Source organism: Eulemur rufifrons, chromosome 17 (genome assembly GCF_041146395.1).
Source record: "Eulemur rufifrons isolate Redbay chromosome 17, OSU_ERuf_1, whole genome shotgun sequence".
NCBI lineage: Eukaryota > Metazoa > Chordata > Mammalia > Primates > Lemuridae > Eulemur > Eulemur rufifrons.
In genome coordinates, this window is record NC_090999.1 from 84979747 (window position 1) to 85007233 (window position 27487).

The window sequence follows — 27487 nt, forward strand, 5'->3', positions numbered from 1 at the left end:
GTTAGCGACGGAGGGAGGATGAGGAATTCGGCTTGGGAAATATCAGATGTTGCCTTATTAAAAAGAAATTCTAGAAATTTATAGAGAAATTCACTCTACAATTGGACAGTTTTTCTTGGCAAATTGAGAGTTTAATTAGTTTAGTATTTTATTACCAGGGATCGTGTTCAGTTTTACATGAGTTTTTGTGGTGGAAGAATGCTATAAAACGTCAGGCCTCTGTTTATGTTCAGTTCAGTAGAGAATAAACCACATTCAAGTGCCAGCATATTTATGGCAGCCAGCACTCAGCGTTTCTTTGCTTTCTAAATGCTGATTTAGTGTTTTCATTGGCGGTGCAAGTGTGAAGAGAGATCCGAGCGTGAATCATAGGGAGAAGGGCCTAGATGTTGGTTCTGGAAGCCTGAGACCCAGCGAGCACCGCAGCTGTGGTGCTGACAGCTAGCGGTGGGCTTGGGGGTGCCCTTTGCAGCCTCCTTGGGCTGCTGAGGTTAGATGGGATCAGAGGTCTCTCCAGCACTGAAGTTGTGTGACTCTAAGACAGCAGCTAGCACAAAGTCTTCTTTTCTTGCTTCTAAGAATAACACTTTTACAAAATTTATACTTAAAACATAGAAACACATGCTACATGATAGGACGGCCGACCTTCCCACACTCGCTTTTTGTGCGGGCCGTCTGGGTGGGTGGGAGGCTGTGAATAGCAGCTGCCCCGATGACAGACCCGAGACGTCGCCAGCCCAGCGCTGGCCCTCAGCAGCACCTGTCCCCACGGCTTAACTCGCCACTGTACCTGGCCTCCGCAGGTTGGTTGCCTGGTGTTCCTTTATTCTTCATACAGTCTGCACTTTGCATTTTCTGCGTGGCGAATCATGGGCACATTTGTGATAGGATAGGATATGAAGAGAAAAAAGCCAACGGATTTGGAGTGAGGCATACCTAGATTCACGTCCCAGTATTCTACTGAACAGATACGTTAACTTTTGAAGCTCAGTTTCCCCATCCGTGACCTGGGGATAATGGTGCCCACATCCCAGGGTTTTGGTGAGGATGGGGGACCCATAGGGAGAGTATCGCGCACACTGTGGGCATCTAGCAGGTGCTTAGCAGTGGGGCCTCCCCAGCCTGTCCAGATGTGGACCGTGGACTTCTGTGCCAAGCGAGGCCTCCCGTAGGTGACAGGGGCAGTCTGTCCCCTCTGCTAGAACATCTGGAAAACACTTCCAAGCGTGTTGCCAATCTAAACACTTCCAAGCGTGTTGCCAATCTCAGGCGCTGAGTCTCCTGGAATAATTCCCTCTCAGCCTGCCTCCCTCTCTGTTTCACCTCTGACTCCTTTCTCCTTGAAGAAGAGAAGAGAGGCAGAGAGAAGGGAGCTCTGGCTGGGGCCATGGTTTTAGGGAGACCACTGAAAGGGTTGGTGTGGGGGGGACCCAGGCAGAAGAGCAGAGCCCAGACAGGACTGCTGGGAGGAGAGGAAGGTTGAACAGAAAGAAAATGAAATTGATCTTGGCAGTCATGGTATTGTGCAGTAGGGATTAGGGAACGTCTTGGGAATGCCAAAGCATAAAGGGCAAGGTGTTTTGTAGCTGTTTCCAGTTTTGTCTGAGGCCATAGAATTAGATGAAATAAACAAACGAAGTATCTTTTTCATGCAGGCACAAATCTCATCACGCTTGTGATGTTTTCGTTGACTGTGCTGCTGGTAAGGATGTGGGTAGCTGTAAAGGAAACATTTTTCTTGGGGCACGTAGTAAGTAGTTGGTGAAACTAGGCCAGGGAGAGAGTGTGTGTCTGGAGCTTGTTCTGGGAGGGGAGGGGCTAGGCCTCCTGGCCTCTCTTCTCAGCCCTGCCCCGTTGCACAGGGCCCTGTTGAGTGCGCTGTTACCTCTTTTGCTCTGCCACTCTCGCTGGAAGCTGGGATTGCCACCCACTTTCCCTGGGTGTGGGGAGAGTGGAATGATTTCAGTGATAGTGCCTTGCGCCGAGATGCCTCGATAACAGTGTGATGCACGCACACAGGGAAGGAGGATTTGGTTTGCTCATGGCCACCCTCATGTGGTTGTAGAGATGGAGAGGAAATACCAGCTAAGATGGCCCCAGGTCCCCTAATGACAGCGTTTTAGTGTCACTGTGACGCACCGGAGCACCTCCATGACTGGCAGTGCTGAATAGCCCCGTGCTTCTGCTGCAGGGCTGCGCTCACCAAGGAAAGCACTGAGAGCCACCTGTATGCCTACGTGCAAATGGCCTTCACAAAGCGGGGTCTGGACAGATTCCTCTGCCGATAGGCCACCGTGCAGGGTTCCTAGGGCTGGAAGTCCTGGCTGCCTGCTCTCTCCTCAATGCCTCAGGGCATGGGTGATGCATCTGCACCGGTGACCATCGCAATCATTGATCCTTGAATCTGCCCAGCGTGTCTTACTTCACAAGTCCTGGAGAAGCAGGGAAGCGCTGAACCTATTCATACCTACAAAGGCAACTGAAGAGAGTTAGCTATTTTTTTACATAAGGCTATTTTGTGAGTTTTGACCACTCAGAAAATAGTTACTTGAGAATCTCCTTGTTTTTTAGTCTCTGTCTGTGACTCTTCTTTTTGCCCAAATGAAGTAGGATGAGCAGAATACGCCAACTGCTAGGGCTGCTCTAAATGGCAAACTCTGAATAGATTTGAGTGTGGATGACTTGGGCATTTTGGTCTGAAGCAAGAGAACTGGAGTGTCTTAAGGAAATGCCATCCAGGTGCTTTGGTTTTTGTTCTTCCATTGTTAGAGAACTCTGTCCAAAATCAGGAATGCCCTGCTGGGTGTGAAGGTGTCCATTTGGTACCTGAGTCTGTAACATGCAGCCTCCTCTGCCCTGGTCTGGTGTTGGGACCCCACCGGGCCTAGCTCATGACGAGGGCTCTGCGGCCAGGTTGGCAGTTGCTTTCATGTGGGGACTACAGGATTCCTCCTCCAGCCTCTCCTCCCACAGACTCACTGTGCTGCCCCGTCCTCCCCTAGAAGGAACAGACAGAGTCGTTCCTGGCTGCCACCTAGCTAGCCATGCAGCCACCACTGAGGCCACATTTTAGGGAAATGTGAAAGACCTGTTCTCTGTTTAGATGTAACATTTCTACTCTTTGTAACTTACCCTTGAAATTTGCCAATTTCCCAAGGACTTGGGAAGTCCTTGTGATTTAGAATCCTGTACTCCAAGGAAGAATTTTCTTTTGACTTCTTTGACCCTCAGTCCGTGAAGAAGTTTTTATAGCATTAAGGGCCAGTTAGAATTTGGGGAGATAACATGAAAAGTATAAACTTCATACCTCTATTAGTCACATGACAATGTAGGCTAAAGAAACTAAGAAATATATAGGTATGTTTGTAAATTGATGTTGATTTGGTATCTCTTTCATCCTCCTCCCCAAGTTAGCAGTAGGTATTTGATTTTAATTCAGGTCAATAGTTAATGTCATTATTGCTTGAGAACTTGCTGTGTACCAGGCAGTCAGTTATTTGCTTCCCATGGTTCTCTTTAAATCTTGATAGCAATTCTATGACGTTGATGATATTGTTCTCATTTTACAGAAGTGCAGAACTGCTCAGGGAGGTTAAATAACTTGCAACTCTACAAAACCAGAAAAATGGTGTAAATGGAATTTGAACCAGGCCTAGCAAACTTTAGAGAGCTTGTCTGTTACATTGCACTTGGTATCTTTTTTGCTGGGTGCCTGGTAGGCTCAAGGCAGGGCATTATTGCTACACCATATAAAAATAAAATCAAGAAGCTTGCCATGGAGTGGAGAGTAAGATAGATATACAAGCAATAATATAAGGACAACAGTGAGAAAGTGTTAACCAAGAAAGTTCAAGTGAGGTGCCTTGGGGTTAAGGAAGAGGCTGAGATTAGACATATTTAACTGTGGTCACTCAGGAAAAGGTCTCAGAAGTGGTGTGTTTGAAGTGGACTGGCAAAATCTTACCTCTTGGAGGTGGTAAGGGAAAGATTTGTGGGTGGCAGTGACTGCCAAATGCCCAAGCCAATAAATAAGCTCCTAAAGAGACAATTAGATTGTATTAAATATAAATGCATCTATGTGTATTGTATACCTGTGTGTATTGTGTGTGCTAGATATACTCACACTTAACATTCTTTATAAAAACCTTATATTCTGTTCAAAAGCAAAAGGCCAGTGATTTTAAGGAGCAGTGTTGTCCAAACTGTGTTCTCTAGTTTTCCTGAGAACAAGAACACCTCTAAGCAATACTTATTATTAATAGACATTCATGTTTATACTGGCCACGTAGGAATGAGGTGTTGTGTTCTTTTTTTTTCTTTCAGGCCTCTGTGAATGGGGCCACTCCCTTTTTAACATTTTTAAAAAAGTATCTGCTTTTGTCTAGCGTGTTGAGACGTTAGACTTCCTGTTTCTGCTTGATTTTGAAAATATCTCCTGTTTGCCTATCACAGGTAATCCTGTGTTTTCTTATATAGTCATAGTTTGTGGGTAGCAAGGACAGGCAGCAACCAGTCTGTCTCTGTTGTGGATGTGGAGACCTCTCTGGACTCACAGTCAAAGGCTACATAATGTATTCCACTACAAGTGACGAAGCTGAGCTCCCAGAATAACAAGCAAGACAACTTCTAAAGTGACTGTTGTTGCCCAGTGCCTTCTGTGCATTTGTTTGGTAAGCTTGTGGTGGATTTTTCAAAAGGATGGTGTAAAGTATTTTAAATTATTCTTGGGCAGGACTGAGTCTCCCGAAGGTGATACAGGTGCCATAGTGAACACATCAACAGGGTGGCTGCGTACATTCCTCAAGTCTGTATGACTCAACCAAGACTCTGTGAAATTGTCCTTCTGATTGAGTACGGGAAGAAAATGCTAAAACTTGGTGAGTTAAAACTGCCTTCAGAATGTTTTGGATGTACTATCTTTGTTGGAATCTGGCGGAATATTCAGGTGACTAACATGGTGTTGCTGTCTACAAGGGAGTAGTATCTGGCTGTGGCTTTAGAGTGGTTGTGTTCAACAAATCACTACTTCTCTTTCGCTGTGGCCCGGGGTGTGGGAAGCCAGTGTTCAGCTGAGGGAGCTATGAGTATTGTGAGTGGAAAAAATGGCATCTGAAGTTTGCGTGTTTCATTTGTAAACAAGTGAAGGATTAAAATGTTTCAGAAATGGGGCTCTAAAAAGACTGGATAGCTTTTTTACCCAAAATTCTTTTTTACATTTTCCATGCACTTATTAACCATAGGACACCTCTGGTTACCAGTGGTCTGTAGTGATGGTAACACTGTGGGATGACCAGTAAACACATGAGTATTTATTTCTGTTCTCCCATTGGGTGATTGTCAGAATATTACTGTTGCCATTTTCTTTACTAGCCAAAAAGCAATTTTACCTTATATAGAAAGCCTTTTGTACTTTTAGAATAATCTCTTGAGCTTGGTTTTAGCCATACTGACTGCTTCTACGAGTAGACTTAATTTTATTTTTAAGATAAAAAGTTATCAAGGATTGAAATAAAGAAAGCATTTTAAATAGCCTTTAAAGTTACATTGTATATACTTTTGTCCAAGTTGATTCATAGTATTTGCTTAAGTTTGTCTACAATTTTTATGTTCAAAAGACGTTGTGGAGCTTTTAAATTGAATGGTAGGAAAAAACTAGAAATTGGAAGACATAGTTGGGTGTTGGTATATCTAGTCTCTTGGCCTATTAATTAGACCCTTGGCACCAATAAATACTATTTCAGGGAGTCATGACTTCTCTTGTATAAAATGTGCTTACCTATACATCATCTATATTAAATGCACATTTGTCTATGGGACACCCAGAGCTGTACATGTGATTCTGTCTCTCTTTATATATATATATATACACACACACACACACACATACATACACACACACACACACATATACATACACACACATATGCACACATTCAATCCAATACATAAAACTGGTTATGTGTCTATGACTGTATATCATGGCGTATATACAGTTGGAATCAGAGCCAGGTTTGCTTGGGAAGGGTTTGTGGAAGAAGTGAGTTTTGGGTAGAGTTCCAAAGGGAGAGCAAATAACATACTTTGGCAGAAAGAAGTATACATAAAGCTTCTGAGGCTGGAGTGATTAAGTCACATGTGTTCATGGGATTAGCATGAACCATTTGAGAGCAGATTGAAACTAGCCAGGCTAGAAGTGAAGGGGAGGCTAGGGGGTGAGTGCCAAGCAGAGAACCAGAGTGGTCAAGTGGCCTTTGGGAGCTTCTCTACTCTGTGTTCCTGGTGAATTCCACGCTCAGACACCAGCATATGCTGACCATGTTGCCATCTAGTGGAACTGGCTGAAATGCACGTGGGAGTGCACTTCAGGATAAATGATAGTGCGGTATCTTGGCAGTAGGGAAACTTACTTCTCCTTCCCCCAGGGATTTTTAAATGACAAATTAGAGAGAGGAGATGGATGTAACTATGCTTCCCCCAAATTATATTAATTTAGACTCTAGAAATATGGAGCTGAACGCCAACAGAAGAATTTCTCATAGACAACGTTTGGCTTCCACAGTGTTAACTCTTTGCTGAGAGTGCAGGGTGTACATGGCCCCTCAGCTCAGCGCACGGACTGTGCAGGAAGCAGCGCTTGAGAAGTTCTGCAGCAGAGTGAAAGCATACCACATATGGCCCTGGGCCCTTTATGATTCACTTGGGTTGGCTTGTTTTTCGTGAGGTTAGAGAGTCCGTGCTGGTGGCAGAGAGAGCCCTCTGACCATGGGCACCACAGCCCACAGACCTCAGACCTCAGACACTGCAAAGGTCTGCCCTCCCTGCCACTCATCCCTGCACAGATCCACTCAGCAGACACTTACTGAATTGCTCTTATGCCTCAGGCATTCTTCCAGGGACTGAGGATACAGCAGTAAACAAAGCAGGTAGAAATCCCTGCTTGTAGATCCCTTGGAGAGCTGACATTCTAGTTGGGGGAGACAGACAAGCAACAAATAAGTACTATTAGGTTGGTGCAAAAGTAATTGTGGTTTCCCACTGTGAATTTTAAATCGTTATAACTAGACTCAAACACATATTTATTAATCAAAATAGAAACCATTACAATCAACACATTTTTGCCAACGAGAAATAAGTTTGTTTATTCCTGTAGTGTAAAAATCTGTGCTTTGAGACTTGAGGACCTTTTGGAAAGCATTTTCTGCATCCTGCTGGTTGTGGAAGCGTTTTCCCTGCAAAAAGTTGTGGAGACGCTTGAAGAAGTGGCAGTCGGTTGGCGAGAGGTCAGATGAATATGGAGGATGAGGCAAAACTTCATAGCCCAATTCGTTCGACTTCTGAAGCGTTGGTTGTGCCATGTGCAGTCGGGCATTGTCGTGGAGAAGAATTGGGCCCTTTCTGTTGACCAATGCTGGCTGCAGGCATTTCAGTTTTTGGTGCATCTCATCGATTTGCTGAGCATACTTCTCAGATTTAATGGTTTTGCTGGGATTCCGAAAGCTGTAGTGGATCAGACCGGCTGCAGACCACCAAACAGTGACCATGATCTTGTAAGTTTGGCTTTGGGAAGTGCTTTGGAGCTTCTTCTCGGTCCAATCACTGACCTGGTTGTCACCGGTTGTCGTACAAAATCCACTTTTCTTTGCACATCACAATCTGATCAAGAAATGATACTGGGGGGAGGGGATGGGTGTATACCTACGTAATGAGTGCCATGCACACTGTCTGGGGAATGGACATGCTTGAAGCTCTGACTCGGGGGAGATGGAGGGGGCATGGGCAATATACATAACCTGAACTTTTATACCCCCATAATAAGCTGAAATTTAAAAAAAAGGCACATAAGTATTGAGAATGATTAATGGAAAAAAAAAGAAATGATACTATGTTGTATACAAGAAGAGAAGATGACACTTCAAAAAACAGGCACCCACTTATCGAGCTTTTTCACCTTTTCAATTTGCTTCAAATGCCAAACAACCGTAGAATGATCGACATTGAATTCTTTGACAACTTCTCATGCAGTTGTAAGAGGATCAGCTTTGATGATTTCTCTCAATTGGTAGTTGTCAACTTCCGATGGCCGGTGCTGACTACTTCCTGCCTTCGTTTTGGTATGGAGATCAATCCTTTGGGTTTTCCCACTCTTCCTCCGTCCATCAGCTATTAAGTATGAGGACCTATAGTCTCCTACAGCCTCCCCTGTTCCCTGTCTGCACTCATTTTTAAGCTATTTGGATTTAATTAACATAAAATAAAATGTCTACAGTCCTAAGGTACTTGATCACAGTTCTCAGTATCATACCCTCACCATGATAGTTAGTTAGAGAGTATTAAATGTTATTTAAAATGAGTTTGAACACAGGATTACCAGTTGAGGAGAGAATACAAACTTGTTGTCACCAAACACAGCTTAACCTGGACAATTTTTGGCCAATATTCTTTGTCTTCTTGCTTTACTTTGAACCAGCTCAAACCATTTTTTTTTTTTTCCTCCTTCCATCTCCTTTAGATCTTATGACCATTGTCCTCTGGACACAGGCCAAATCCTCTAATTCCACTTTATGAGGAAGGTCAGACGAGTGCTAAGTATAGAAGAAAATGACTTTGTGCTGTCCCTTGCATCGTCTCCTCTTGTTTAATCACCTCATGGCCCGTATCCAGTGGACAGAGTGACATGAAGCATTTGCATCTTGTGAAGGGAACTCATCCTGAACTCTCTCTTGCCTCACTCTTTCCCTTCCTCTTAAAGCTGATCTCCCGTTATAGATAGTGTGAGATTCACATCGTCATCATATCGTGCATTTATATTTGTTGGTATAGCACTTTTTTTGCTAACGGAGGTGATTTCTATGTCCATTTGTGTATGTTGTCTATAAAAATGAGCTCTGAAATCACATCAGCTTGAACTATTAGGGTTAGCATTGATTTGTATTTTTTGGAATCAGTTCTTTTTTCACTAAAGTTCTTTGCCTGTCACCAAGAGCCCGAGGGCACAGACCTCTGTGGTCTTTTGGTTTCTATTTTTAGGAGAAAGTTGCTCCTGGGAGAGCTCTCTGAGCTGGTTTTGGTGAGAACCGAAAAATCAGTACTTGCTGGAGGAAATTTCATTATCAAGACTCAGGACCAACAGGACAGCAAAGCCGTAAAGTATTAATGTGGGGGCTGCCAGGAGCAGCAGGCCCTAAGGAAACTTGACGGGAACATTGCTGCGGCTCCAGCCCACCACCTGACAGGCGCATCACAAGTGCTTGCTGCCTGTGGGAGGTGGAGAGTGAGAGTGCTCAGTTAAAGGTGCCGCCAACGAGAGCCTAATTAAAACCCAGACTGATTCCCCCAGCTTCCAGAAAGTCATGCTCTTGGGATTCAGTGTTTCCGCTGTACGGCTGCCGAGTGTAAGTGCAAAGATGCAGTGTGCTGTGTGTTGAGCCCCAGGTGGACTTTGAACACATTCTAAGGCAAAAATCTGGCCCAATCTTAATAGACCAGCGCTCTCTGTGGCTGATTTGCCCTTTCTCCTGCTAACTGTTGAGCTTCTACCCTTCACCACAAGTGCTCCCGAGCTCCTCGCCACACCTTCAGCTCCTGGGAGAAATCCTGGGGCAGACCTGACCTCGCTCCTGGAGCTCTGATACAAACACAGCTTCCTGCACCTTGTCCCACCCTACGAGTCTGGCCCTTTCTGCTCCCGTCGGGGAGGCGGCCACCTTCGATATGACAGGATATTCTCACATGGGACCCATCAGGAAGCCCCATCGGGGAGGTGGGCCGGTACCAAGCCGTGAGTGGAGGAGGACGGTGAGAGACTGGGTCCTCCTCCCAGGCCCCCGCCCCATCTGTGCCACGGAGGCTTCTCAGCACCACCCACTCTGCGCCGGCCTGGAGACTCTGCTCTCTGCTGTCACTGTCATCATACAGGCCAGACTTGGCCCTGCTGGAGAGGGGGCTGCCAGACTAGCGTCTGGCCTTTGGCGGACAGCAGGCTTGAAGAGCTGGGGGGGAGGCCTTGGTCATCTGGGCATCCTTGGGCTGCTTCACCCACGGTCCTTTAGGTGCTGGGAATGCGGTGAAGCCAGCAGGAACTAGGAATTTGCAGACACTACTCCTTCTCAGCGGCCCAGGGTATTCCATCACTTTGTCTTTTACTCTACAAGAAAGAGAAACCTTAGGTTAGACTGGTTCGTACAAAAGAGAATTTTTTATTGGCTCACGTAACTGGAACAAAGTTTGATTTAGCAGTTCAGTGATGTCGAGAACCCATTTTCTTTCCAATCTGCCTTCTGTGGTTGACCTTCATCCTGAACTGGCTTCTCTCATGGTGGTAAAATTCTGCAGCAGTTCTAGACTTCATGTCCACCACACGCTGTCCAGAAGGAGCAAGAGCACTGGCTTCTGGTGGCTCTGTCAGAGGAGCGAGTGGCCTTTTCCAGAAGCGCCTAGCAAATGTTTCAGTGACGAGTTTATTGGCTGTAGCATCTGCTGTGATGACTGGCTCAAGCTTGGGTTGCCTAAACCAGTCACTCCATGGCGAGGCGATGGGGCTGTGCAAATGGGACTACCGGCCCCCGAGGAAACTGTCAGATGCTGTCGGGGAGAGCAAAAGCACAGATTTCATGAACCGCAGTAGCGCTGCAGATCACAACGGGAAATTCTCGAAAGTCGATAAAGCATCCCCAAGGTACTGTAGATCTGGCCTGGTAAGCGTCGAACAATGAGATAAGAAGTAGAGGAAATTAATTACAGACAGGTCCTCAACTAATGGTAATTATATGTCCCCATCAAACACTGAAGTCCAACATAATTTTTCTTTAGAAACTGTATAATGAGGCCATATGTTCCTGCAAAGAATGGCCTTACATTTTATAGCTATGACCTTAATCACCATATTTGATTATTTTATCTATTTTAATAGAAATAAATGGGCTCTGGATAATGTAAAGCTTTTGAAGCTACACACAAACAAAATAGAGCAATCAGTCATATGGAGTTTTATTGAATTTTCTGTAGATTAGGGGAGGATGGCTGTCTGGGGCAGGGGAAGGAGGGTGCAACATTCAGAGGGCTGGTGGGAGAGTGAAAGGCACAGGGAGTCAAGAAACGCCACTTTGTGGCAAGTCAGCTGGGGCAGACGAGGTGCCCGTTTATCTTTTCAATGAAATCTGTGGTTGGGTTATGAGATTCCACACCCCAGAGCCTTGTCCCCAACCAGCCAGTCTCCCTGCCACATCTCTGAGGGAAATGCATGCACAGAGGGCCAGCCAGAGCAGAGGAGCCCTTTGCTCTGTGGGCTTCGGCCCAAGCCTCCCGAGGAGCTGAGTGAGCTAGGCAGCCCACGTGGGTCACAGGAGTCAGACCCGGGAAGCCCGGGCCAGGCCGCAGGGGACCGCGGTGTCTGAGGGCATGCTGTGCCCCAGGAGGCTGGCTGCTGGAGAGGAGCCCTGAGCTCGGAGGCCACAGTGGATATCTTGGAGGTTTAGTTTTCATTCCTGTTAAGATGCTCGTATGGTGAGCCTCTGGATGAGCTGTTTCAACTTGGCGGGCTTATTTTCTCACTCATGACACAAGTTTGAGGAATCAAAACCTTCCTTGAGTGTTAGCTTTCTGATTCTTGGGTTCTGTGCAGGGTGTGGTAGGAAGTGTCGTGTGGAACTGAGGTGGGGCTACGGGTGGGGACTTAAGCCCTCCATGTCAGGACGTACGAACAGACGGGGGATGGCACAGTTTCTGTAGCGCCTGCTACAAATGTCTCAAATAGCCACCAAGTGTGGCTGGACTGGCTGAGCACTGGGTGTGAATTGCTGCAAGTAGAGTGTTACTAGTTGGCTATCACAGGGCATTTATGGCCAGAGCTCACTGAATAGAGGGCTTGTTTCTTTTGCCAAACCAGAATTGGGATTGGCTGCCAGGCCTGTGTTCTGGGACATGCAGATATCAGGGATACTATGGAAGCAATGCGCATGAGGCTAGCTCAGACAGTGACTTGGACTTCTCTTAAAAAGTGGTTTCAAAGCCATGGTTACCTTTTATCCAGGGCTGGTGGGCCTCACTGGTGTTTTTGGTCTTCTGTTTTTTTAAGAGTCTGATTACAGTGGTGTTGCACACTGCTGTGGTTTATTGTTGTTTTAGTGATCCTATTGCTCAATAACCCACCAGTGCTCTGCTCTGAAACGGTTAGCACTAGAAGAACTCCACCTAGGAGAGAGGTTGTTTTTTAATTTAATTTTTTAATTTTTTTTTAATGTTAGTCTATATAAATCAATGGTCCCAAACTCAAATGCCTACAGGAACCAGATGAGTAATATGAAAGTGTACATAGTGCTCTATGTAAACAATTGAGAGTCATGAGGCCTGTGGCAAACTTAGAGAGCACAGGTCCTACCTAAAGGCATGGAAGTTCAGATGAAAGATAAGACTTATCTGGCCAAAGAAAACTCCCCTATGAGCTGCATTCAGACCTAAGGCTACCAGTTTATGAGCTTTGGGCTAGAAGCCAAATGACTTTACCTATCATTGCATTGCTATATTTGCTCACTGTCAGAGATACGAGATTTTATAGATGTGAGCCTTTTATAGTTTCGTTTGTATCATTGATTTCAGCTTTTACCCTAGATTAGAATACTGTCTATCTCTTGGATACAAGGGCTACCATAATTTTCACTCACAAACTGGAAATACCTCAAAAGAAATCATATCCTCATGAGAGTCATTTATTGGTTCCTGGTCTTTGGAGACTGAATCACTTTAGCGAGGCAGAGATGGAAATCTTTTTTTTTTTTTTTTTTTTGAGACAGAGTCTCACTCTGTTGCCCAGGCTAGAGTGAGTGCTGTGGCGTCAGCCTAGCTCACAGCAACCTCAAACTCCTGAGCTCAAGCGATCCTCCTGTCTCAGCCTCCCTAGTAGCTGGGACTACAGGCATGCGCCACCATGCCCGGCTAATTTTTTCTATATATATTTTTAGCTGTCCATATAATTTCTTTCTATTTTTAGTAGAGGTGGGGTCTCGCTCTTGCTCAGGCTGGTCTCGAACTCCTGAGCTCAAATGATCCGCCCACCTCGGCCTCCCAGAGTGCTAGGATTACAGGCGTGAGCCACCGTGCCCGGCCCAGAGATGGAAATCTAAATCAAAACAGTTTTGAATATTTTGCATCATTTAAAAAATTTGCATCACTGAGGATAAGGAACCCCAGGCATTTGAAACTTCCATTTCTGCTTTGCAAGTTGTCTACTGGGTATATTCAATCTTCTTTGCCTTTTCTTGGTCTTAGGCAGACATGGGGTTAGTGGCCAGGGCAGAATTGGGAGTAGGACAGGCTTGTGTTCATTCTCTTCCCAACCCTCTTCACACTGTTAATTTCTGCATCTCTGCTTCCTACCTTGGTGCTCTGTAGACTTCACCTCTGCTGGGAAGGAATAAAGAAAGCAGTGAATTCATTTGCACTTAGATAATAGTCATCACAGGCCTTTCCTCCAAGGGACTTGTGTTTTTAAAAAAGCCTGATAGTAGAACAGAAAATCAGGCAAAGTTTAACCCAAAGGACCGCCTCCCAAATCAGTATTTCCTTTACTACTAAGAGGATAATTTGGGTCTTGGGAGCCTCCCAGGCCTGCTTTAGGTCAGACCTGCTGGACCAGCACCTGCTGCTGAGCATGAAGGGAGTTTCAAGTTTATCCTTATTTTTTTTACAGTATTCAAACTTATGTCAGAGTCCATGTAAATTCTTGCAAATGTGTTTTTGTAAAAGATTGATGGCGCCCAGCTTCCCTGTGTCTGGTGTTGGTCAGAGGGAGAATTATGGGAATTTAAATATTCCTTTCTCAAAGCCATGTAACTAAAACTTTGCTATGCTCGTGGATTTTGACAATGCTTTCTCCTCAGGGTTCTTTTTCCACTGCCTTCTTTCAGAAAAGCCTCTTGAATGAGCAGTCCGCCAGTGCTTCTCTGCTTTCCTAATACTGGTTTATTCTGGATCCCCTTGCAATTTGGCTTCTTACTAAGTCCTCTTCCTGGAAGGATCCATGTTGGCCACCTAACCATCATATCCATTGGTCTTTTCTTCAGCCTTCCTTTCTGACGTGGTTCCATTCTTCCTTCTTTTCTCCTGCCTCTCCCCTTCCTTTGCTGGCATAATTCCATGACTGCCTCCTCCAGATCTGACTGAGGTACTTCTGTGAGCTTTCATAGCACCTCCTGCTTTTCTGCTAATGAACTTATCATACTGTATTTTAACTGGCATGTATATGTATCCTTCCCCAAGTCCTTCCCACCCGCACCCCTAACTGGCTCTGCAAGGGCAGTTACCATGGCTGTTGTATCCCCACCATTTGCCTTATACCTGCACATGGTAGGTGCTCGATAAATGTTTGCGGAATGGAGAAATACATAAACAAAGGTGACATCTGCAGCTTCCTCTCAAGCAGACAGTGAATCCCTGGTTTCTTCTACAACCTTTGGTTCTCCCTAGGCCCCTTGGACCTGCAATTAGAAGATACTGAGAGGACAGTAGATGCTGCCATAAAAAGTGACATCTGGCCCTGAGGAAGAAGACGATTGTCAGGAAATCCTGGCCATTTGTATTCAGCCACTTCCTTACCAGGCAGTAACTTGTTGCTTATGTCGCATGGCTACCTGTTGATGAAATGTATGGAGTGGACAAATTTTAAAGTTTCTGACCATCAACAGAATGGGAATCACATTGTTCCGGAGACCAGGCAAGTGGGCTCCAATGAATTAATTGTCATTGTGGAGGAAGAACTTGAATATCTGATTGACAACTATAGAGAAACACAGACTAAGAGTTAGCGTACTGAATATAGTATTTTTTTTCAAGAGCACAAATTCACTTTATCTACTTTTCATTCCTTTAAATCCTTGAGGAGTACGGCATCACACAGATTTTGTGTCCAATGGGCCTTAGCAGGAAGGTTGCTTTGGAATTTGGCACGAACCGTATTACTGTTTCCACGGACCCAAGTTGTCTTCCCCAGAGTACTCTGGTTTTGTTTGGTTTGCCGCCAAGAGTCACTGTGTTGTTCTTTGCTTTGTATACATAAGCACATCTCTTACCCAAGTAGAGTTCGGTTTCACCTCAGGCATAAACACCTTCAATTTTAAGAAGAGCCATGTGCTCTCTTTGAAAGGTTCCAGAGACCCACTTACAGCCAGCAAAAATGGCCTTGGACCACAGCCTTCCAGACATATTTGCCTTTTAAAAAGCCTCCACAGGCTCCAAGATGGTATTGTGTATATACAGAACCATGTAGACAATACTGGACTTTCTGGGTCATTTAAGGAATTTTAAATGTAATTTTAACTGTATGCAAAATTTCAGTTTTCAGGTTTTAGAACTCAGTGTCCCCCTTCTTGCCTCTGAAAACATAACTCCACTATATTAAGGGAGTTACATCTATTCTGTAGCTCTACTATGTATTGGGACAGGCTTTCCAGAGCACCTAAAAAGAATGTGAAATCTTAATCGTATGCATCTTCTTGTTGCTTGAAATTGGGCAGAAATTGTTGAGTGGGTGTAAAGAATGACAAAGGACAACTTTATTAGGCAGGTTGAGTAAGCAAAAGTAGGTTTATATCTATGATATAGGACAGTATGATTAACCAATAATCTACTTCATCAAAAACAAACAGTATGTTCTAAAGCTTTTGTGTAGTAAAGAGTAGATACTCTATGTAAACCTGTTTTAGAAATACTTTCATCAAAGACTGTGAGCTTTCTAGGAGCCCTGGCACTCCCTGGGAGAACTCTGGTTAAATGGGAAATAGATCCGATCGAAGAGCTCAAGCTCACCCCACATCAGTTGCTCGGCTCAGACCTCAGACTCAGATGTGTGAGGTGGAACTCCTCGCCTTCGCCCTGGGCGGCACCGCTTCCTCCTCTGGACTTCCTCTTTTCTATTAATGTCTGGCTCCCTCTTTCCCCAATTCAGCCAAGCTCAGAGCAAGCTCAGCTTTGCTTTCTGACCTCCCTTACTGCTCTTATTCCCTATCCTCTTGAGGCATAAGAGGGATTTGCCTTCAAGAATTAATATAATAATTTGTACTCTGCTCAACCAGAGATACTATAGTGTAGGGAAAAAATAGCATGGAATGAAGTCAGAAGACCTACATTTAGTCTCAGCTCACAGTCCTAGCTAGGTGACCATGGGCCAGCCGCTTAATTTTTCTGAGGGTCTGTATCCTTATCAGAAGCAAATGGAGTCAGTAACACCCAAGATTTCTTCCACACAGGGTTGTTATGAGGATTGGTGACAATGTGTGCAGAAGCACTTCATGAGCTAGAAAACATCTCCTTGCTGAGATATTGAGAGTAGAGATGTGTTCCAAAAAGTGCCTAACATAATACCTAACATGTAGTAGGTGCTTCTTCATAAATTATGCTTGTTATTGCTGATGATATTAAGACATAGCTTAATATAATCATATGAATTGTTTGGTTCTATACTGGGTTGCTGATTCAGAATTTGGGCCTGTGGCCAAGTGGTATACTTTTTTTGTTCCTCTGGCCCAGATAACAAGATATTTTAGACAACAAAAGTGCTTCCTTTTTACATTCACAGATTAATTTCATCCATTAAAAAAGCAGATGGCAAAATTAATTACACATTGTGCAATGATGGGTCCCAAATTGGCTTTGAAAACACAGCATGTTGTAAACGAAAACAGTCTCTGAAGGGAAGCTTGCTCCTAAGAGACTTGCTTAATAGAATGTTTATCACTCGAGAGAAATTCATGCTTTGAGTAAAGAGGTGTCTGGAATTCCCATCTGGGACTTATTAGTATATATATTCAGGTGGTCCAGTGCCGGATGTTAGTTCTTAACTTAAAGGAAACAAAGTTTCCAATCTGAAGATGGTGAGGTTGCTGCTCTTTTAAAGTGGGCAGCTGCTGCTGGTATCTTGCTGGCCTTGGAAATTCCATCAACTGAAATGGAATTTTGTTCAATCCATCTTATTAATGGTTCCTAAGACAATTGTGGTGGGGGTGATAGGTGGCTAGTAAGGGTACCTCTATAAAGATAAGCCCAATCCATTAGTCGAAGTCTAGAATCTGGTGGCCTTCTACTAGGGATGTTTGCATTTGCTCAGCACTCTCTGTTTATGAGGATGTTGAAGGAAGTGCATCCATTCTGTGCATGTTGTAAAACAGAAGGTTTGCAGCCGTCAGAATGATTTTCTTCTTGGCTCCTTTTCTGACAGAATTTTTGCAAACTTGATAGGTTTATGGATTGTTGCAGATTACTAGCCTCAGTTCTCCGGATGCAATGCAAATTTTCTTGTCTTGCTTTCTTTCTTTGAAGATAACAGATATTTATGCATTTGGTTCCTTGTAAGGTACTTTTCAGGTAAGGAGAGATTAAACTTATTCTTACATGTTGTCATAATTCAATATTATGAGATGATTAAATGATTATTAGTTATGTAATGCCTTCAAAGTGCCCAACATGTGTTACACTCTCTAGAAAGGAGGACAAATACAAGGTTTTAAATAGCTTATGGATCTGCCTCAGAAGACAACTAACATCGAAATTATCAACTTCGAGTAGAGTAGAAGTTCACTGTAAAAGTTTAGGTCCACTGTGGGCTTCAGTAGGCTCTATAGGGGAGTTGAGTCTGGCTTGGGGAGGGGAAAAAAAGGGTGTAACAGTGAAAAAAATAGACGAGCAGCAGCTGCCCCCACATTGTGGCTGCACAAGATGTCATGATTTATCGTACCGTTCGTTTCAAGTAATTTCCAGTTAATGAAAACAAGTGTCAAAATTTCTGAATGATTACTTTTCTAACCACTTATATCTGTGTGGGTGGGGTGCACATTCATGATTTTGCCTCTAGTAGTGTCATTCATAGTCGCTTGCGTTGCCGTTGCTTTCTTTGAGAGAGAGGTTGGTATTTCAGCTGGATCTGGGGTTGGGACCTCACCCACAGCCGTCCTATCCTGCTACCTCCATGGGTGCAGCCCACAATTGACAGAGGCAGCCAATTGTTGTGGCACATATAAATATTGTATTTCCTGAATGAGCATTTGAATTTTCAACCTGTGGTCTTGTTTAAGGGAAGCCAGCTTAAAATCTGTCAGGTAATGCCAGCTAGAGATGATGGCTTGACTGACAGCCTCAGGACTGGAGGGAAAAATGCCTATCCAGGAAACATTTTGATGTGAGATTAGAAAAACTGCCTATTAGCCAGGCGTGGTGGCTCACGCCTGTAATACTAGCACTCTGGGAGGCCAAGGCGGGAGGATCGTTTGAGCTCAGGAATTTGAGACCAGCCTGAGCAAGAGCGAGACCCCGTCACTACTAAAAATAGAAAGAAATTAGCTGGACAACTAAAAATATATATAGAAAAAATTAGCCAGGCATGGTGGCACATGCCTGTAGTCCCAGCTGTTCAGGAGGCTGAGGCAGAAGGATTGCTTGAGCCCAGGAGTTTGAGGTTGCTGTGAGCTAGGCTGATGCCACGGCACTCTAGCCCGGGCAGCAGAATGAAACTCTGTGTAAAAACAAAAAAAGAAAAGAAAAAACAACTATCCAGGAAATGTTTTGATGTGAGATTAGAAATAAGGGGAGACAGAACAGCATAAGTTAATGATAATCATAAGGGTTCTAGCCACCAGTTCTAGCCATCATTTCTAGGATAAAATAAATACCTAACAGTTCCATTTATTAAGTGCTTATGTCCAAAGAACTAATAAGTATTTATGTACTAATAACTTTGTCATGTGAAAAAAATAATACATATAAATTGAATGATAAAAAATAATGTTTTTATTTCATTCTTCATTTACTACTGGAATGTGTACACCTGTTGGGCACTGTGAGGTCCAATCAGGAGATAAACTATAACAGTAATTTGAATAGGAAACTTTAAAATGAAGAAGTATTAACTAAGAAAACAATATGGCAGTTCCTTAAAAAATTAAAAATAGAATTACTGTATGATCTAGCAATTACACTTCCGGGTATATACACTAAAGAATTGAAAAAAGGTCTCAAAGAGATATTTGTCAACCCATGTTCATAGCAGTATTATTCACAATAGCCAAAAAGTGGTAGCAACCCAAGTGTCCATACACAGATGACTGGATAAACAAAAAGCAATAATATACATACAATGAAATATCATCCAGCCTTAAAAAGGATGGAAATTCTGACATGTTAGAACAGGGATGAACCTTGAGGATGTTAAATGAAATAAGCTAGTGAAAAAAAAGACAAATATTGCATAATTCCACTTACATAAGTTACCTAGAGTAGTCAAGTTCATAGAGACAGAAAGTAGAAAGGTGATTGCCAGGGGCTGGCAGGAGAAATGTGGAATTAGTCTTTAATGGTATAGAGTTTCAGTTTTGCAAGATGAAAAAACTTCTGGAGATAGATGGTGGTGATGGTTGCGAAAGAATGTGAACGCACTTTTTTTTCTTTCAGTGGATTGAAACTTTTTTACCTGGGTACATTTTGGTTACATGAATTATTTTTGTACAGTTTGAGTCAAAGTTGTAAGTGTGTCCATCACCCAGATAGGGCACATTGTACCTGTTAGGTGTACTTTTACCTATCCCCTCTTCCTCCCTCCACCTGCTTGATTTCTGCTGAATTTTACTACCATATGTACACATGAGTATTGATCATTTAGTACCAATTTGATGGTGAGTACGTGTGGTGCTTGTTTTTCCATTCTTAACAATACTTCACTTAGGAGGATGGTCTCAAGTCCCATCCAGGTTGTTACAAAAGGTATTAGTTCACCATTATTTTATGACTGAGTAATACTCCATGGTATACATATACCACATTTTATTAATCCACTCATGTATTGATGGGCACTTGGGTTGATTCCACATCTTTGCCATTGTGAATTGTGCTGCTATAAACATTCTAGTGCAAGTGTCTTTTTTTCCTTTGGGTAAATACCCAGTAGTGGGATTGCTGGATCAAATGGTAGGTCTACTTTTAGTTCTTTGAGGTATCTCCGTACTGCTTTCCATAGAGTTTGGACTAGTTTGCAGTCCCACCGACAGTATGTAAGTGTTCCTTTCTCTGTGAATGTACTTAATACTACTGAACTATACACTTAAAGCATTATTAAGATAGTAGATTTCATGCTGTATATATTTTACCACAATTAAAAATAATAAAAAGAAAACAAACTGTTTTAAAAAAGAGAAATGTTACCTATAATGGAGACTGGCTAGTAGGAAGTAAAGAGATCTTTAAAGAATAGAGGATAGCAGATATAAGGAGCAGCTGCTACCTATGGGTCTGATATACAGCACCCCCCACAAGCTTCCTGTGAGACTCTAGCTCAAAAAAACAAAACAAAACACTGGAACGGGTTGCTGTTTCTTTGGGACCAGATCATATAGTTGGCTTGTCTTTAGAGGCATTTTGCCGTGAAACAATACAAGCCTTAAACACACCGTTTGCCGTGAGTGTGTGCGATGTTCACAGTGTGAGAGGCCGTGGGGGGACTAGAGGGTGGGAGGGAATAGCAAATTCGCAGGTCGGGGTCATGCTCACTCTGCAGCATAAGGTCGTTGGGTGGAATGGTGGCTGATGTGCCCATTTAGATTGTTACCTCTCTCTTTCTGTCTGTCTGTTTTGGGCTGATTGTATTCAGTTGAAATTGAGAACATTAAATGGCGTACGATGGGACGTTGCTGAAGTCAGTAGCAAAAAATCTGTTGAAATAGATTCTGATTGAGAAAGTTAGTGAATTTTAGCTCTCTTCTGTCTCTACTAGGACATGTATGGACTTAATATTATATTACCTTTTTTTAGGTAAGCCGACACACTGTTCAGATTAGTAGTTTCTCAGATAATACATTCATTTTGGTGATGTCTACAACTTTGTAGAACCGGTACATATTTCTGTAGCTTTTCTTTAAGGACAGACTGAGTAACTTAAGTTTCGTAACCTGACCTATTCAAGGAGAAAAACTTCTGATCCATGCCTTTCCGTGCTCTCCACAAAAATAGTCTCCCTTTCCCCTGAAACCCTGTTTGGATAAGTTCTGCTTCAGTTTGCATTTTCACCACTTGCTGAGGTCGTCTGTTGAGTGTCAGCCTTGGCCGCTCTCACCTGGCAAAGCCTTTCCTGTCTCTTAAACAGTGACCAGTTAGCACAACGGTTAACTTAATAGATTCTACCCATGTCCGAAACTCAATGTCAAAATCAAATTAAGACAGCTAGAAGTGGATTAGATTTTCACACAGGTCTCAGACCAGGAGTCTGTGGTCCAAATTCCACATATGGAACACTATTTCTGTTTTTTTTGTGGATTCCAAATTTCGAATTTTTTTTCAGAAACCTGAATAAAGCTCTTAACTGCTCAAATGCAGTCAAGTAGGGGCCATTACTCAACCTGTCTTGGCATTGTTTTCCACCCCCTTGGAGTGAGCACACTGAAGAGAAAGATTATCACTGGCTGCCTCAAGCAGAGCCCCTTGCTTCCGAATGCTCCGCGGTAATCAATAACAGATGTGTGGCCAGCGCTGGAAAGTTGCATAACTGTCTCACACTGAACTCAGCTACAGTCAGCCAGCCAGTGTGACGGGGTCTCCACTAGGTTGTTGAAACAGAAAATATAGTTAAAAACCTATATTTATCTCGTCACAAAATTATTTCCTTGCTGTAAGGAGTAAAGGCAGCGGTTAGAGGGGAAATAATTTGACAATCCCTGCCCTTAGACTTGAATTTCAGTTCAATAGAGAGAGGACCTTTCTAATGGTTAGGAAGGAAATGGGGCTGTCTTTTAAAGGGGGGGGCGCCTCCTCTCATAGAGGTAATTAAGGAGGTTCTGGATGAATTCGTGTGGCCGAAGATTTGTCTAGCAGATTGCTTCACCAGCCAGGTAGGGGAGTGGAGTAGATGGCCTCCAAGGTTACTTCCAAGTCTGAGTTTCTGTGACTGTGACCGTTGATCTCTTTTTCCTCCTGCTACTCCTCTGAAGGGAAGCCAAGGATGCACTGGCCAGGTGTGACACTGTGCCATCCTGCCCTAGTCTCCCCCTGCCTCTCTTCTTCCTGGTGAATCCCTTCTGTGGCCCCTTCTCATGCTATCCCCAGGTTTTTTTTTTTTTTTTAATTACTTATTATTATTTTTAAATCCAGCCTCTGTCGCCCAGGCTGGGATGCAGTAAGTAGCATGATCATATCTCACTCCAGCCCTGAACTCTTGGGCTCAAATGATCCTCACATCTCAACTTCCTGAGTAGCTGGGACTACAGGCATGCACCACCATGCCTGGCTAATTTTTATTTTTATTTTTGTAGAATTGGGGTCTCGCTATGTTGTCTAGGTTGGTCTCGAATTCCTGGCTTCAAGCAATTGTCCCACCTCGGCCTCCCAAAATGCTGGATTACAGGCGTGAGCCACTGCACTCGGCCTAGCCTCATGGTGACCCCATTAACCGGAGTACAGTAAAGCATTTCAGCCCTTTTATATTCACTTTCTATTACTGGACCACGTACCTTAAACTGCCACACCTATCTGGAATATCTGTAGGGCCGGCATTTAGGGCCTCCTAACCAACACTGCTAAACCGCCTAAAACAGTCTGTCCTTCTTCATAATATTTGGAAAAGTGGTAGAACTTCATAATTTTCAGTGCTCTGTCACGTTCTTGTGACTACCCTAGCATCATCCCCATTGTACAGATGTGCAAACACAAGTGCAGAGAGGTTACATGATTTGCCCATTTTTAGAGGAAAAATGAGGGAAGGATGAACAGGAAGAAAACCCATCTCAATGCAAACAAGGCACAGCCAGTGCTTGCTCTGCTTGTGCAGTGCCAGCAGCCGGGCCCAGGTGCCCAGACTGAGTCTGGCAGTCTTTTCCCTGCTCCTAGCAGCATCGTATCTGAGCAGGCTTAGTTAGTTAGGGTCCTTACTGAACTTTTAATTAAAAAAAAAAAAAGAATTATAGTTTCATGTATCTGAATAAATAGAAGCTATTGATTTTATAGCTTATTTAAAGCATCGAATATGAGGAATAGAGTGACTTTAGTTTGAGGCTGTGATCAAACCATTTGAAAAGAGAGAGTTGAGCAACCCATGCTATTAATAGAACCATGGCCTGCCTGAAACGCTATGAGAACCTCCCATTATAGCAATCTTTGAATTATTCCTCTGCAAAATAAAGGATTTGAATTTTACAGGTGTAGTTTAGTAGAGTGGGAAAGTCTAGATATAGGAGACAGGAGGTCTAGCCTGTGTTCATTTGTTCTAAAGAGCATTATTACCTAGTTTTGTGACCTTGAGCAAATCATATAACCACCTTTTCTTTAATTACATATCTTTAATTACATACATTTTACAATACATGTAAAATGGGCATGATAACCCACGGGGGCTAATTTGGGAGTCTAAATGAAACCTATGTAAATGCAAGGCGTTATTGCTAAGCACAGTCAGCCCTCTGTATTCGTGGGTGCCATATCCATGTATCCCACATCTGTGCATTCAGTCAACTGCAGATGGCAAATATTTGGGGGGAAAAAATTCCACAAAGTTCCAAAAAGTAAAACCTGAATTTGCTACGTGCTGATTACTATGTTGAATCCACGCAAATGAAGTAATGTGTAAGCATCGTATTAGGTATTATAAGCAATCTAGAGATGATTTAAAGCATATGGGAGGATGTGCGTAGGTTATATGCAAGCACTCCACAATGTATATAAGGGACCGGAGCGTCTGTAGATTTTGGCGTCCAGGGGGGTCCTGAAACCAGTCCCCCATGGATACTGAGGGATGACTGTGTTATAGAAGAAGGATGGACTGTAGATCATAAATTCTTTAGAAAATATTTTCAGACTTGATTCTGAGAGTGTGTGTGTGTGTTTAACCATCTGCAAAAAGCTTTTTTAACAAGGACGGCTTCTTAGGAGAGAAATAACAAACAATGAAAGCCTAGGAGAAAATCGTATCCCAGATGTATTATATTATTGTCTGCCTGTGTGCGCTCATCTCAGATGTCAGCACTTCTCCCCATTCCCTCAGAATTACTCACTCCCATCCAGAGCGTTAGTGACTGTAGAATTTACTGGTGATGTCATCGGGGAGACTGAGGAGAGGGTTTGCCAGTAACTCCAAACTCCAAGGACCTGGGCACCAGTAGCGTTCTCCCTCCCTTGTCTCCACACGCACCCTCGGCTGTCTTCCCTCATGCGGCTCTGCCCTACCCCCACCTAGACTCCCCAGCCTCATCCAGTACAGAGGGTCCCCGACTTATGATAGTTTGACTTAGAATTTTGTGACTTTATGTGTATTCTACTGAAAGTGACAGGCATTCAGTAGCAGCCATACTTGGAGCACCCATACACCCATTCTGTTTCTCACTTCATGCAGTATTCAATAAATGACATGAGATAGGCAACATTGTATCATAAAATAGGCTTTGTGTTAGATGATTCTGCCCAACCATATGCCAATGTAAGTGTACTGAGTACGTTTAAGGTCAAGGTAGGCTTGTCTGAGCTATGATGTCCAGTAGGTTAGGTGTAGTAAGTGCATTTTGGCCTTAATATATTTTCAGTTTACAATGAGTTTATTCAGCTGTAACCCCATTGTAAGTTGAGGAGCTTCTGCACTCAGCAATGCATAAACTTAAGGCCACTTGAGGCACAGAAATTGACCTTCTGAGAAGGGACATGATTCCACTGTCATTTGAACATCTTCTTCTCCATTTCTGGTAAATAAAATTTTCTTAAGGCAAGGAAAGCCAAGTCACCTGGGCCGGGAAGGGCTGTGGAGAGACGCCCACTGCAGCCCAGCTCTGCTTTGTAAGGTTCAGTGTGGATGTGTCTGAGGATGATAGGAAGGATCGAAAGCCGGCCCCGGCCAGGTGAGACCAACAGCACAGATCCTTCCCACATATGAGGAGAGAGAGCGAAAGCCAGCTTTATATATAGATCATGGAGGTCTTTGAAGACTTTCAAGGGTATAGACATAAATAATATAAGAAAAGTTGAGGAAAGCCTCAAAGTCAGATAGAAGAAAGCCGATTCAGCTTCATGTCAGCAGGGTAGAAATAGAAATATTGACGAAATGGTGAAATGACCATTTTTTGTGACCTGAGGTTCTTATGAACTAGAAGGCTGTAGGCACATAACTATTAATAGTTTACAGAGATGCTTAGTGTTTTTCACTGCAGAGAACTTACAACATTCTTGAATGTAAGCAGAGCATGTGATATGATACCTCCTGAATAAACTGTACCTTCTCTTCCCAGTTCTGCTGGTCTTCTGATTTGTGTGCGTCTGAAAACTTGCTGATTCCCCTGTTCTTAACAGACATCTGGGCAGCTGTAAGCAAAGGCCCAAAAGTCCAGGCCTTAAAAAAAATTTTTTTTTAAACAGCTTTATTAAGGTGTAATTTAGGAATAGATTTTTCTGCTGCTGTGTGATAAAGTTCAATTGAGAGTTGGTGTTAATATACCTTCCTTAGAACCAAGGTGACTTGAGTCTGTGGTCATAATTACCAAAATTCTATCAGTAAGCCTCAGGTGAGTGGGGCCCATTTACATGTAACACATGTAAATGTTTGATAATGCCTGAATGAATGAATAAATCATCAGAATCTTAGCTAGTATTTTCTGTCTTCCATCTTGACATAGAGGATAGAAGATCCATTATTAGATAATGTAGGAGTTCAACATGGTATGTAAATGCAATTTAGTCTTAAATGAGAAGTGTTGCTGGCTTAGTTGCTATTTTGTGTCAAGTGGTATATAATAGATTGCTGGGGTGACTTCCATGCATATTGCCCCGCTAAGGATGTTGGAATGTTTCTTAAACACACAAGAGTGAACAGGTCTCACCTACAGGAGATAACAAATCATTATGATGTACCGGAGCTTTATTCACTGGGACTAAAAAGTGTCTTACCCCTTTTGAATGAAAGCCCAGCAAAATCAAGATGACCTAGTATATATCTGGAAGCAGCAGACCAGGGGAGCCCTGGAGAATCAGCTGCCCTTTGTCACTATGTTGCATGAGGCTTGGGGCAGTGTAGTTTGCCTATGGCAGATGGCTTTGGGGTTATAGAGGAGACCGAAAAGTGCCCTTATTCTCATATAGTCTTTTAAAATAAGCTGTACAGTTGTTGCTCTTCCAGCTAGATCAGGACATTCTTCCCCAAGGTGACTGCTGGTTTGCATTTAAATACAAAAGAAGTTTCTCTCCAGGTTTCCTGAGGATCATGGCGAATGTTCAAAGATCAGCTTAGCTGCTAACATGATTTTAAAGTGAATTATAAGGCTGACGTGGCAGCACTTGAACTGTTCATTCAGCACTTGTTCTCCTTGGCTAACCCGAGATAGGCTAAAGGCCTTTTTATGAACCCCTGTAAAAAAAATAAGCAGGATGTTAAGGACATGTATTGTAACACACTTACGTGGTTTGTACACTGTTCGACTTGCAAATGGACATTTAATAAATATTTCTTATGAGGGGACTTTCTGAAAGAAGAGAGTGAAAGTAATTCTCTGCCTTGGGGCAGAATTTGGGTTGTCTGGATTTGCATAATCATCACCTTGAAAAAGTGTTGCTTTACCCCAATTAGAGATCCATGGAAGCTATCTTGTCTGTGTACAACACAGCCCTGGTGTGATCCCTCGGGGCCCCTGGTGGGCATCTGTGGACATCTGGCCTGCAGTAGGGACAGGCAAGGACAGATGGTGTAGGGAGGACGGAGAGGACAGAATGATAATTGGGCAGGACAGGAAAGGCCACTTGTGACTGGTGAGGGAGCATTTCCTTGGGTTCAGAGTGATCCTCCTTTCAGGTTGTTTCTCCATAAGTCTGAGGTTACTGGGTGCAAAGGTGTACATCCTAGCAGCTCCTGAGCCAGGATGTGTGCCTGACCAGACCACAGAGTTAACTGTGACTTTCAGAAGGGTGCAGCCTATTACCTTTGTGGTGGCAGGGTCAGTTTCTGGAAGGTTCCACAACACTGATGTTTTCCAGATGTTTCTCCTCTTCTCCCTTCTCTGTTTGGCTATGTCTTCCTCTCTTCATTGTGGTCTTTCAGTGAAATTGAGATAACATTCTGCTAGGGTCTTAGGCATGTTAGAGTCACCCAGCAAGAGGAAGTGATTTAATATCTAGGCCTTATATTAATGTTTATAGTAGCCTTCACTGCTTATGAATAGCATAAACATTCTTTTCTGTTCAAACCCAATACTGAAATAAAACCCAAGAGTATCTTTTACAAAAATTTACTTTTAATGGTGCAGTAGTTAGTAATAATCTATGTAGTACTTATGGTTTTCAAACCACTTTTTGCTTGCATTTCTTTAATACCGGACGTAAATCTGTGAAGTAAATAATACTATTTTTATCGTCATTGTACAGATGAGGAAACGTAGGCACAGGTTAAATAATTTGCATTAAGGTCATACAAATAACAAGTAGCAGAACTGAATTTAAACGGACTCTTTAAATCTCCGTCTTTTGCATATTCTTTTCACTGAATTTATTGCTTTTT

At 43.2% G+C, this 27487-nt stretch overlaps 1 protein-coding gene and 1 pseudogene across 2 annotated transcripts in view; one reads left to right on the forward strand and one right to left on the reverse strand.

The window, feature by feature from the left end:
* Positions 1 to 27487, forward strand: part of TNFAIP8 (TNF alpha induced protein 8) — a 119048-nt gene that overhangs the window by 51061 nt on the left and 40500 nt on the right. Inside the window, exon 1 of one of the 2 annotated variants that reach the window (XM_069492359.1) lies at positions 4419 to 4877. The exons of the other annotated variant lie outside the window; for it this stretch is intronic. Within the exon in view, the coding sequence (XP_069348460.1) occupies positions 4811 to 4877 (67 nt within the window). The 5' untranslated portion in view covers positions 4419 to 4810. Of the gene's footprint in view, positions 1 to 4418; positions 4878 to 27487 lie in introns of those variants that run through there. 2 annotated transcript variants of the gene reach the window in all.
* Positions 14860 to 15195, reverse strand: LOC138398313 (large ribosomal subunit protein eL33 pseudogene; annotated as a pseudogene).